The following is a 13927-nucleotide window of genomic DNA, read 5'->3' as shown; positions in this document are numbered from 1 at the left end:
ACGGACCCGATGTCCGCCGGTCACTCTGCGATCGTCGGGGGAGAGGGAGAAAGGCAGGCAGGCTGTGTAAACAAGCCGCCTGTCATTCTCCCCTGTGTAGAAACACTGATCATACGGTTCTACTATGTAGGACCGTTGATCAGTGTTCCTACAGCTCAAGCCACAGCAAATCACAGTTAGAATCACGCCCCTAGGGACACACACAGCCCCTCCCTCTCAAATAAAGTTAACCCCTTCACTGCCAGTGTAATTTTACAGTAACAGTGCATATATATAGCACTGATTACTGTGGAAATGTCACTGGTAACCCCAAAAGTGTAAAAAAATGTCAGTCAAGGGTCCGATCTGTCCGCCGCAATGTCGAAGTACCGCAAAAAAAAAAAAAAAAAATCGCAGATTGCCGCCATTGCGCGTTTAAAAAAAAAAAACAACAAAAATGACAAATCTTTCCCTTTGTTAGTAAACGCGATAACTTTTGCGCAAACCAATCAAAATACGCATTTTGCGATTTTTTTTACCGAACATATGTAGCATAAAACAAATTGGCCGAAAATGTTAAAAAATTTAGATTTTTACTTTTTTTGGGGGGGGGAATTTCATATGAAAAAATGTGAAAAATATTATTTTTGCAAAATTGACGCCCTTTTTTTGTTTATAGCGCGTGATCAAAAAAATCGCACAGGTGATCAAATACCACCAAAAGAAAGCTCTGTTTGTGGGAAAAAAAGGACGTCAAATTAGTTTAGGTACAGTGCCGAATCGCAAAATACCCCCTGGTCTTTTAGCAGCCAAATCCTCCGGGGCTTAAGTGGTTAAATTACACGATAGAATGCACAGCACCCATTGTCCAGTGATTCCACCACCGTTATGCAAATTAGGAACTTACCAGAAGATAATAACCTCCGTTTTTTCCAAGAAGGTCAAAAAAGCTTAAAATTGGTCATCCACTTTCCAATCTTATAACATTGGCAAAGTCCTGATATAGAGTTATGGTATAGGAGTGTGAGTCAAGAAGTTTGGGAGAAACCAGCCCCAAGTACAGTATGTATAACAAAAAAGAAAAAGGATGGGAAAAGAACATGGTCTTACCCCATCGAAAAATGGGCCTTTAAATCGTAGCTCTTAAATAGTATGTAAAAGCAATACAGATATTTAGTTTAAAAAGTGAAAAAGTATATTTATTAAACATACAAAGACATATATAAGGTCTAGTTAGAAGCGACAACATATTCTGCAGATATAAGATATGCCAACAGGTTTCTGCATGTTTCCGTAGGTAATCCACTTCAGGGCTTTTTTTCCGCGCATATGTTTCACAGATGTCAAACAAGGGAGGAAAGAAGACAAGAGAGCAAACATGGTCGGATGTCTGTTCCCCCGTTGACTGGGACACATCCGACAAGGTTTGCTCTTGTGTCTTCTTTCCTCCATTGTTTATGACATCTGTGAAACAACTGCGGGGAAAAAAAGCCCTGAAGAAGTGGATTACCTACACCACGAAACATGTTGGCATATCTTATATCTGCAGAATTTTTAGATGTCGTATGTATAAACATTGCAGGAATCTCTTTATCTCTGTGACTAGGCCTTATATATGTCTTTGCATTTTTAATAAATATACTTTTTTTTATACCCATTTTTTTGGTGGGTAAGACCATGTTCTTTTTCCCTCCTTTTTCTTTTTAGATATTGGCAAAGTCCTGTTGTGACAAAATGCAATGGAAGGTGGAGCTACTTCACGCACAACGGCATTGGTTTCCTTTAAGTCCTGCTACAGCCTATGTTATCAGTTTTCCTCTGATGGTGCATTACAAAGTTTAACTATCTTAATCAGTGCGATTGAAAGCACTGATCCAGGTGAGTGGCTTTCATTTTTTTTTTTTTTTTATTTAATACAAATATGTTTTTACACCATGTGATGTTTTCTGATTGGTACAGCCTATGGGTGGTGCATTTTGAAGAGGAGGCATTTTAAAGCTGGAAGGGAATATTATTAGGTGACTGTAAAATCTTCCTTGCCAGCAATGCTTGTTATTACATTCAGCTGTCAGTGTTCCCCAGCTTCCCGGCTCGCTCCTTTACAACCAGCTAAAATTCTCATTGTACTAACAGGCTGCAAACACTCTGCAAACACATGCCAATGTGGTTGCGGTGCGTTATAGACTTGAATGGGAGGCATTAAAAGGCTTCTAACGCCTCTTGGCTCGTCATGAGAATTCAATTTTGAAGGGAAGAAAACTCATGTCCTTATAATGTGAATAGCACTGTGCGCTATCCATTGAATCATTTGCATAGTTTTTAATGCCAGTGTGGACTTAGGCTTAGAGTGTGCTGTGTCAATTTATTTTTATTTTTTTAGTTTCTTTTTTTCACACCCTTGGTTATTTTAGCACTTGTTTCATTTAGGGCCAATTCACACTGACTTGTGCGAAAATGTATGGAGAATGCATGCACATTTCCATTCATTATAGTCGCATTTTAATGATGTCCGTTGACATGCATGCACAGTGTTTTGGTGTGAATAGGACACATTGGAAATTGTTTTTCAGATGTCCTTCCATTGATCTGCACTGCGCATTGGAGTGAATAGCCACTTGTATTAGGTAAGAGTAGTGCAAATATTGTATTTAGGGAAAAAAATTATCTGCAAGGCTTAAATGTGCACAAGTTTATGTTTAGAGGGAAAGGGTGCAATAATTACCCTACTTCAGCAATCTACCGCCACGTTGTGCAACTGGTACCTCTAAGCCGCTTCTCTTCGGCACACTGGTCGCAAGCTGATGTGTTCAAATACAATACAGGACCAAAAGTCATGCATTGTACATGAGGACAGTGCAGGCCGGCCCAGAACCCCGAGTGTTGGAGAGAACTCCTAAGCAAAGAATATGGCAAGTGTTCTCATCTACATGCAAACATTAACGTAAAAAAAAAAAAAAAGTTTAGACACCCTTACCCCCCTAATACTTACCTGAGCCCTCATTTGATCCAGCAATGTGCACATCTGCAGTTCTTCTCTCCCCTCACTTCCGGGTCTCGCTGGCTTTGCTGGCTTCCAATGCTGTCAATCAAAGCCTGTGACGAGGGAGCAGGGAACCGGACAGAGACGAGGAGCCAGCAGCGCCGGCGGGGGACCTAAGAAGAGGAGGTTCGGGGCTGCTCTATGCAATTGCATTGCACAGAGCAGGTAAGTATAGAGATGTTTGTTATTTCTTTTTTTTCCCAAAAAAAAATAGCCTTTACAATCGCATTAAAGGATAAGTTCCCCTTTTATAATGTTACATGTTCCACCCATATTCAGGGTGTAACCTGTAACGTATTATGAAAAGGACTGCAACCTGCTCCCCCATTCTGACAGCTAGCGGGCATCTTCTCCCCCCTAGCTGTCAAAATTGCCTAGCCACGTCACTCATTCAACAGTGTGCTGTGAATAGAAAACTACAGGTCCCGACAGCCTTAGTGGCTGCTGGCTTGTAGTCCTCAATGTACTACCATCGTGCTTTGAGCGCGGTTGTAGTTCACTGATACTTTGTGTCAGAGAGTATCAGCTTGCCCATACGAGGTACGAGCACACAGATACACAGACAGGACTGCAGGAGTTATGCATGGCATCAGCAATCTGCTAATCGCTGGTGCAATGCTTTACAGGTTCCTACAACAAAAAATAAAAATATTGTGCATTATTTTTTGTGTAAAAAGGTCAACTTATCCTTTACCAGCGTTTTCCTTTGTAGTGAAGAAGGGTCCCACTGCAAGGGTAGTTTTTTTATTTTTAGATTAATTCTAGAGTTATTTTTTATACCTCTCACCTACCTTTCGCTATCTGCCCTGCCAACAGTAAGCAGAAGTCACACACTTACACTGCCGCCACAGAGATGGATGGACATCCTGGGCAGCTCCTAGTGCACATGTTAAGTTTATAGCGATTCTAAAGACAACTTTTTTTATTTAAAAAAAGTAAAAAAACATTGTGTGCTAACCTGCTCTGTACACTAGTTTTCTACAGAGCGACCCCAATCCTCCTCTTCTTGGGTCCCCCACCTGCACTCCTGATCCCTCCTCCACGGCAGAGTACCCCCATAACAAGCCACTTGCTATGGGGGGGGGGGGGGGACTGCGTAAGAGAGACATCGAGACAGCTCAGCCTCGTTCCCTCCTCATCGGCGGTGTGTGAGCTAAGGAGAAGAGAGGGAGCAGAGTGTACATTGTTGGATCAAGATCGAGCTCAGTTCGGTATTGGGGGGGCTGCTTGAAGAAGGATTTTTACCTTAATGCATATAATTGCATTGAGTTAAAAAAAACACTTTCTACCTTTAGAACCACTTTAATGTATGGACTTGAGAGTAAGAGGCTCAATGCCCTGGGTCTGTAAAGACGGGATGTGGGCAGACAGAGCAATTAGGGAGAATGTGTATGTATACTTGTGATGAGGACATATAGTATTCTGTCTGTCTAAAGAATGGAAACATTTGCTGTGATCTGAATGCTCTTATATTTCTTTATCAATACATGAAAGAAACTAAACACCCACTGCAAAGAAAGCCCAGTACACTTGCAAATTCCTCTGATTCACACACACTGTATTAGGGGGAAAAATCTTCTACAAGCCAGAACCTAACGTTGAGCTTAAAAATACCATACGTTTCAGACAGGTTTTTACACCCTTTAGTGATCTCTTGAGTGGAGACATCTTTTTTACATTGGATTAGAAATCCAAAGTAGCAAACCTCTCAAAAGGAAGCAAAAACTACCTCTAACAGAGATCTCTTCAAAAATACATGGGGTGCTTCAACTTAAGAGATCCTGACATCTCTCCTATAAAGGTGGGGCAGGGCTGCTCTTCATCCAAAAAACATTTGCATTTCTATGAACATAAAATAACATAAAAGCCAGTCCTAAATAGAGTCTGCATTAATCTAAATATAAATTTTAAAAAATTACTTTTCTTTAAATATTTCTTTTTCATGGTCTGTCCAAACGTTCATGAATTGCCGGTCTTTGTAGATTTTCATCGGATCTTCCATCAAACCATTCATATTAATGAACTTCACCCTCCTCTGTTCTGCATCAAACATCATGGGTGGAATGACCGAGAGCTGTCGCATTTGCTTTTCATTATTCTGAAAAGAAGAACAAGTCTCTTAGTAAAGGATAGTTAAAATAACTCTACAGATCGCCCATGGAATTTACAAATATGTTATGTGATGTATTTTACATTTATCCATATACAGAACAGGTGTTCACCCGAATGTAATCTAACATACAGCAGTACTACAATAAAGTTGTTGTAAACCCTCACATATTCCCAGTAAAGTGACTGGCCTCAGGTTATATACAGAGATGAACATACATAAGTTGTACCTGTTTATGTGCAGTGTTCTCTTCGCTATAGCAGCTCAAAGTGCAGGATTTATACATCTTGTCTGAGCTGTCAGAAAATAGAGGGCTGAGAGCTGAGAGCTGAAATTACACAATGCAGAGCTCAGTAAGGAGAGCTCAGAGCTGATTGGAGGATGAGACACACCCCCCCTCACACAGCAACAGAGCTGAGGTTGACAATCACAGGCTGTGTGCTGGAGCTGCCTCTCCTGTCAGAAGTGACCCATACAGATAGCAAGAGAATGAGGCAACAATAAGACATGGCAATTAGTGCTCTGGACAGAAACAAGTACACACTATAGAGCAGGGATTCCCAAACTATGGCCCTGCAGCTGTTTCAGAACTACACGTCCCATGAGGCATTGTAAAACTCTTGATATTCACATACGTGACTAGGCATGATGGCAATTGTAGTTCCTGAACAACTGGAGGGCCATAGTTTGGGAATTCCTGCTATAGAGGGATGTGCTTTGTTCATATTTCATGTCAGAGGTTTACAACCACTTTAAACAGTACGTCTATAAGAGTGCCACTTATGAATTTGCAACATCTTATTCTGTACGACAGAGGAGTACTGCTTCGTGGCTGCAGATAACCAATGACATATTGCTCCCTGAAGTGTAACTTTTAACTACTCAGAGTGAACCTGTCATAAGAGACATGACTGCACAATCACGGCCAACATCTCTATGAATTTGGTGGTTCCTGATTTGTAAGACTGATCCTCCAGGATCACTCCTCAGTGAGTGACTGAACCACAACAAGTGTGCATCAATTTGAGTCTCACTTATCAACCTGCATACTGTTCTCTGGTTTTGCTTCAGTAAATGGTGAACCTCATGGTTTCAGATTGGGAAAAATGACAACTTCTAAAAAAGTTGGTAGCTTCAGCAGAGCTGTTTTAAACAGGTTATTTTTAAAGTTAACCCCTAAAAAACTGGATTTTTGACTTACCGTAAAAAATCAATTTCTCTGATGTTCATTGACGGACACAGCTTCAGATCTTCATAACCATTGGGTTATACTGCCCCCACAGGAGTAGGACACTAGGCAGAAAAAAAAGTCTGGCTACGCCTATGGGCAGTCCCAGGGGGTATTACCCCCTCTTTCTGCTATAGGCACGCAGTTTACTAAAAACTTTTAAACAGCGCCAGCCCCTCCAAACCTATTCTAGTGACTGCAGCCTCTAACCTTCTGGCAGGCCAGAATAAATGTGTAAATGTCAGGAATAAGGCGCTGTCACACCTGTGGAGACAGGGGATAATTAACCAATTCCTTATACATCAGGTAAGATGTAATCTCTGTGTCTATTAGTATGCCCAAAAAAAAACAAGCTGTAACCAAAAAAATAAACTGTAAAATAACAAAATACATAGTATTAAGACACCATTGGTAATATCTCTATTAGGATTTCACATATGCATATACATGCAATCCTATGGGCGATATTAATTACAAGCAGTGTCAGAAGAATTACAACTCCACAGAGGGGTGGGTACTGTGTCCGTCAATGAACATCACAGAAATGGATTTTAGGGTAAGTCAAAAATCCCATTCTCTCTTTCGTTCATTGACGGACACAGCTTCAGATCTTCATAACCGTTCATAACCCTCATGTGTTAAACATGAGGGGTGGTTGAAATACTTTAAAATTCTGGACAAAATTACTTAAGTCATTCATCTGGGGTACTAGTAGGCAAACTGTCTTGGAAGGCTTTAAAGAATCCCATGACACTGGGCAGATTGGCAGTTCCAGACCTGGCATTAAACTATTTGGCGGCTCAGCTATCCAATCTGTATCACTCTGATAAATATGACAGGGTGAGATATACATCATTGGTCTGCCAGAGCTAGGAGTCCCATTTCCCACATCAGTTTTGTGACATACTGAGGGGTCTTTGCGGTTCCTCTTGTTTTCTGAGCCCTGAAAAAACCCTGAAAACTGTCAGAAGTCAAAACCGGGACAATCACCCCTTGATGTAACAGGTCATCTACCGCTCCAAACCGACCCTGTAAGCAGCCCGGGGACAGGCGCAAGTTGGAAGGAAGAACCTGGCAGGGGGACAGGAGCGAAATTTGATCTTGTACCTGTACCGAATGACTTTGTAGACCCGCTTGTCTTGTACAAGGGAAGTCCATGGGTCCAGAAAAAAAGCAAAGACATCCCCCTACCCCCGATACGGGTGAGGGCGCACCTTCATGCTGAAGGAGACTTGCCCACGGGTCTGGAGAAGCCGCTATCGGCTTGCCAGTCTAGGTCTGTTTGGATCCTACAGAGGAGGCCCTGAAAGGCTTTGAGCCCTTCTCAGTCAACCCTGAGGGACGGAAAAAAAAAAAAAAAAAAACTGAGCGGAAAAGGAAGGCCCAAATCTACGACGAGGTTCTCTGCCCTTAGTAGCTGGTGGAAGAAAGCTTCTTAAGAAGGGACTCCTCATAGGGGTAACACGTAGTAAAGCACTTCGGGACCCCAAGGGGAGGCTTTGGTCGACTCCACTCCTTAGCGAAAATTCTGTCAAAATAGGGGGGGGAGGTAACCCTTTTGCCGCTCTGGATGGCTTGCGAGTGCCAAAGGGTACCTGCGCCCCTGTCGCAGCTGCAACCATCTTCTAGGTCTCATGCACAGACACAATCCGTGCTTCCAACAGCGACTTCTCGTGCGCAGTCGCAGATGTAGAGGAATCATCCTCACTATCAGGGGAGTCAGGGCGTGTGGTTGTAGACCCAGCAGGGTGACCCACCTCCATGGCAGCCGAATCAGATTCAGGATTTGATGAGACAGATAAGGCAGGGGGTGCTACCCGTTGCCCAAAGACCACCTCCAACCGGGACACAAGGGACTCCAAGACCGCCATCAGTGCATGGATGGATGGTTGGGACCCGGAGGGCCCCGCAGCCTCAGAGAAGGGATCAGGTGGGGGAATGTGCTCCAAAGACTCCATGAGACACCAGGGGGACCCCACAAAAAAAGTGTACAACACTGCAACTGACAACCCCCACCACGCTGGCAGCACCACCCGGTCGTCAGGCACAAGCACCAAGCAAGCAATCCTCAGCAGAGAGGGAGAGAACCCCACCAAACTCACCACCCAGCAGAAACTGGCACCTGCAGCCGCCAGGATAGTCTGCACTGCACTTGTGGTGATCAGGAAGTGAAAGGATCCTGGAGTCTACACCAGGGGATAAGGAGGGGCTCCCATCGCCGAAATCGCCTCCACTGTCATCGCCATGGCTATATTTAATGGCAAACCACCGCAAAATGGCCACCAGATTACACAAACATGGTCACCGTGATTAAAAACACACAGGCTACAACAAAATGGTGTCCCCGCATGGCACCACAGGGCTTCACAGGGACCCAGGAGGGAACCCAGACAGGAAGAGAGACCCTGGCAGGAGGCCCCACCAGGTACAACCCCCTCTGGCACTGTCAATCGTACGGTCACCTGCGACTCACCCCCCGGCCCCAATTACCAGCATAGCGCCCTGCCCCCACCCCAGGAGGTGGACCAGACCACCCAAAAAGCCCCAACATATGTGGAAGGTGAGGGGGGTAGGATAGGAGAAAGATGACAGGGGGGGTGGCCTGACAGGAAGGAGGAGAACCTGGGGATCCGACCGTCACAAGGAGGGGCCCGAATTCACCTCAAAACCCTTCAGGGGGAGACAGCTACTCTCTATACCAGGAACCAGGCGGGCACCGCTCCATACAGTACTCCTCTCCATCGAAATGGGGGACTGTCGGCCAGGAGGAACACTGCGACCCCGTGAGGCGTTTAACTCGCAGGCCAGCCCTCATCCAGTGGAGCTATGTCACAGCTGACCTAGCGCGGAGTTGAGGTCTGCGTGCGCTCCCTGACCAGACTGGGGTGACCACTGGATATAGATTATCTAGCCCGTTGCCTAGGCTGGCAGTTGACTGTAGATATCACAGGAAAAATCAAGGAGGAAAAAAATTTCTATCCAAAAAGAAAAAATTGCCAGGACCAAAGATCCCAGCAAGGAACTACTGTAGGTCCTTACTCCTGACTAGGCAGAAAAAAATAAATAAACTGTGGCTATAGCAAAGACAGGGAGTATACCCCCTGGGACTGCCCATGGGCGTAGCCAGACTTTTTTTCTCCCTAGTGTCCTACACTTGTAGGGGCAGTATAACCCAAGGGTTATAAAGATCCGAATCTGTGTCCATCAATGAACGAAAGAGAAATGGGATTTTTGACTTAACGTAAAACCCTTTTTCTCTAATGTTCATTGACGGACACAGCTCCTGATCTTCTTGGCCATTGGGTTATACTACAGGAGTAGGACACTAGGCATAATAACAACTTGACTTTGCCTATGGGCAGTCCCAGGAGGTACACTACCCCTCTCTGCTTTAGGTACTCAGTTTTGTTACAAGCAGTGTCAAAAGTAATATAACTCCATAGAGTGGTGGGTGCTGTGTCCGTCAATGAACATCAGAGAAATGTATTTTACAGTAAGTCAAAAATCCCATTTTCTCTTTCGTTCACTGACGGACACAGCTCCTGATCTTCTTGACCACTGGGACGTCCCAAAGCAGTGTCAAACATTAGGAGTGGGAACAGCAAAAAAAAAAAAATTCCCAAAGCTAAACCATAGCCTACCAGGTAACAGGAGCGCAACCAAAACAACTGGAGCCCACCTGAAAAACATTACACCCCCGAAGAGGGAACAAGCCCCCTAAACAGCAGCCTGCAAAACCTTGCGGCCAAAAGAGGCATCTGCAGATGCCAACACATCCACTTTTTAAAATTTTGTGAAAGTGTGCACAGACAACCAAGTAGCCGCCTTGCACTCCTGCGTTACTGACGCCTGATGACGAAAGGTCCAAGAAGCACTGAGTGCGCCTTCACAGGGAAAGGAGGAACCCGACCCTTAATTGAATAGGCCGTCACCGTCTGTCTGATCCATCTAGAAATGGTTACGGAAGAAGCGGATAGTCCTTTTCGAAGCCCATCCATGAGCACAAATAGTGAGTCTGACTTCCTAAAAGACTCCGTAGCTGCCAGGTACACTCGAATAGCCCGAACCACATCCAGGGAATGCAAGGCTATTTCCTTAGGGTGTTTCGGCCTGGGACACCGAAGACAACACAATGTCCTCATTTAGATGGAAATCAGAGACTCACATTGGAAGGAACGATGGACAGGGGTGAAGAACCATGTTCTCTTTGTGGACCACCAAACAAAGGGAACGACAAGACAACGCTGCCAATTCCGACACCCTGTGTGCAGAGGTGATAGCCACTAAAAAGGTCACCTTCTGGAATAGCGTAAGCAGGGGACTCTCCCGAATATTTTCAAAGGGAGGCTTCTGTAGAGCTGAAAGCAGCAAGTTGAGATCCCATGGCGGTAGTGGGGACCGCACCGGTGGAGTCAAATGTCAAACCCCCCTGAATAAAAGTACGCACCAGAGAGTGCGTGGCCGAGAATCACTGAAAGAAGTCCGCCAAGGCAGATACCTGACCCTAATGGTACTGAAGGCCAATTTCTGCTCAACCTCCCACTGAAGGAAGGTCAAGACCGAGCCCCTGAAAAAGAGCGAGGGTGAACACCAAGCGACTAACACCACGAAATGTACGCTTTCCACGTACGATGGTAGATCTTCCTAGAAGTGGACTTCCTAGCCTTCAGTAGTTTGGGAATCACCAACCCAGACAAACGTCTATCCTTCAGCACCTGGCTTTCAACAGCCAAGCCGTCAAAACCAGTGACTGTAAAGCAAAATGGAAGATTGGCCCTTGGGACAGTAGATCTTCCCTGAGAGGTAGTCTCCAAGGGGCATCGGCGACCAGCAGCACCAGGTCAGCTAACCATGACCGGCGAGGCCAACCCAGGATCAGTAGAATGACCGGAATTCTTTTTGCCTCAGATTGATAGCTCGGAGTTCAGGTGTCTGGACTCTTCCAGTGTCCAAACTCCCTGAGCGGAGTGCCGATCCAGGACACCTCCCCACCTGGAAAGACTGGCATTCGTGGTGACCAATGCAGGGGGAGAAAAGATCTGCCCTGGCGAAGAGCTGGAGAGCGAAGCCACCAGATCAGAGAACTTTTTGTTTTTCAGCTCAGCTGAATCTGATTGTCCAGAGACTTCAGACACTTGTCCCATCTGGCCAAGATCTCCCTTTGCAGGGACCTCATATGGTACTGTGCAAACTGGACCGCTTCCAAGGTAGAAACCATCGGTCCCAGCACCCTCATGCAAGTCCAGAGGGCTGACCACCTGCTAGACAGCTAGAGATGAATCGCCGCATGCAACTTATGGAGTTTGTCCGGGGGAAGGAACACTCTGGCTAGAGCAGAGTCAGACCCAGATAGTCCAGTTTCGTGGAAGGAACCAGAGCAGTCGTCTGAAAATTCAGAAGCCCGCCGAACACCCTCAGAGTCCGTATAGTGATGTCCGCGTTGTCCATAAGAGCAGCAGGAAACTACTCGCAAGAGAAGGTCGTCCAGGTAGCCCAGCACTGCGATTCCTGGTTGACATAACGCCAGCACCGGAGCCAATACCTTTGTGAAGACCCGAAGAGCAGAGGTGAGACCAAAGGGTAGCGCCCCAAACTGATAATGCTCCTCTCCCACGGCAAAGCGGAGGAAACTTTGGCAACACACACATATAGGAATGTGTAAGTAAGCGTCCTTGATGTCGATAGAGGCAAGGAAATCCCCCTGATGCAAGGATGCCACCACCGTGTGAACAGACTCCATTCTGAACTTCTCTACCCGCACAAAGCAGTTCAGGGCCTTGAGATCATAAATTGTACGTACCTTGCTTTCTTCTGGACCGTGAACCAGTTTGAATATAACCCCTGAAAACTTTCCGGAACTGGAACAATTACCCCTAGAAGTAACAGGTCTTCAACCGCTCCGAAGAGGGCTTGCAATCAGTCCAGGGACAGACTCACATTGGAAGGAAAGAACCTCTCCTGAGGGTAAGAACAAAACTCGATCTTGTAGCCAAACCGTTATCACTTCGTGGACCCACTTGTCTTGCACAAAGGAGGTTCACGGGTCCAAAAACCAGAGAACACATCCCCCAACCACAGGCATGGGTGGGGCACGCCCCTTCATGCATAAGGAGCCTTGTTTGCGGGTTTGGAGAAACCCACTTTGGACTTGCCAGACCAAGTTCGCTTGGATCCTCCCGAAGAGGTATTGAAAGGCTTTGAACCCTTGTCAGCCAACCCTGAGGGATGAAAAAACTTCCTGTGAGCCACGAAGGACGGGTCACGTCTGCGACAAGGTTCTTTACCCTTACTAGCCCGCAGAAGAAACGTGCTCTTCCCCTGTGTGAGACTCTTAATGAGGTCATCTAGGATAGCTCCAAACAGGTGATCTCCTTGAAAAGGAAGATCAGTTAAGGCTTTTATTTTAGAGGTCTGCAGACCAACTTTTGAGCCACAAAACACGCCTAAGAACCACTGTCGAAACAGACCGACAATCTAGAAATCAGGGGAGTCTCATCCAAAGAAGCATCACAGATAAACTGCAGCCCCCTTGACCTTGAAGCTGCTCACCCCCCAGGTCACGGAGTAAAAGCTTAGCCCACTTGGTCAGTTTGTGACACCAGGGCAATGGTGAAGACCGGTCTAAGTGCCTAGCTGGCCACAGCCCCCGCCTTTCGGTTAGCCAGATCCTTAAAAGCCAGCGATTCTTCTACCGGAATCATGGTTGCCTTATTCATCCTGGAAACCATGGGATCCACCACTGGTGGAACAGTCCACTTCCTAAGGAGAGACTCTTCAAATGAGTACCTTACTGCAAATTGCTTGGGGACCACAAAGGGACGTTTCCACAATTTTGCGACAAATCTGTCAACATAGGATGGAAACGGAAACACCTTTGCCACTTTAGACAGCTTGTGTCAAAGGGAACTGGTGCCTCCGCCGCAGCTTCATCTGCGTCCTCCATTTTTTTTAAGTCTAATGCACAGACACAATCAGTGCATCCACCAGTGTCTTTTCGTGCACTCACTATCTGAAAACTGAGGGCGCGAGGCCGCAAAGCCCTAAGGGCGCACCCCATCCGTGGTGGCCAGATCAAGTTCAGAATCTGGGGAGACAGATGAAGCAGGGGAAGGCGGGGGGGGGAGGGGGGAGAGGGGTTCGGTTTTTATTACCCCACCCGGAAACAAAGGACTCCAGGACCGCCATCCGGGCATCAATGGGTGGTTGTGACCCAGAGGGCCCCGCAGGCTCCGAGAGGGGGTCAGGTGGGGAAATGTGCCCCGAGGACTCCATGAGCAATAAGGGGACCCCACAAAAGTGCAAAAAAAAAAAAAAACACTGCTAAGGGACGCCGGTAACTCCAGCCACAGAGCACCCCCTATACTGCAGCAGAGAGAGAGGACCCCACCAGGCTCACCACCCCACCAGGCAGTCACCGCAGCACCAGGATCAAAGCACTCCACGTACGGCATCCAGGAAGGAAGGAGGCCCAGGAGTCAGCACCAGGGAATAAGGAGGGGCTCCCACAGCTTAAATGGATGCCCAGAATGGCCGCCATTCAATTCAATGCCAGACTAAAGCAAAATGGCAC

General features: G+C 46.2%; 1 protein-coding gene across 1 annotated transcript in view; it reads right to left on the bottom strand.

Moving 5' to 3' along the window:
* The window catches only part of NCOR1 (nuclear receptor corepressor 1), a 310428-nt gene that overhangs the window by 178002 nt on the left and 118499 nt on the right, over positions 1-13927 (bottom strand). Inside the window, exon 12 of the mRNA XM_082245149.1 lies at positions 4939-5117. Coding sequence (XP_082101275.1) covers positions 4939-5117 — 179 coding nt within the window. The remainder of the gene's footprint in view (positions 1-4938; positions 5118-13927) is intronic.

This window comes from Pelophylax lessonae (assembly GCF_965119305.1).
Source record: "Pelophylax lessonae genome assembly, chromosome: 2".
Classification (NCBI taxonomy): domain Eukaryota; kingdom Metazoa; phylum Chordata; class Amphibia; order Anura; family Ranidae; genus Pelophylax; species Pelophylax lessonae.
Note: the sequence above shows the minus strand (reverse complement) of the source record. Positions and strands in the feature narration are given on the sequence as shown.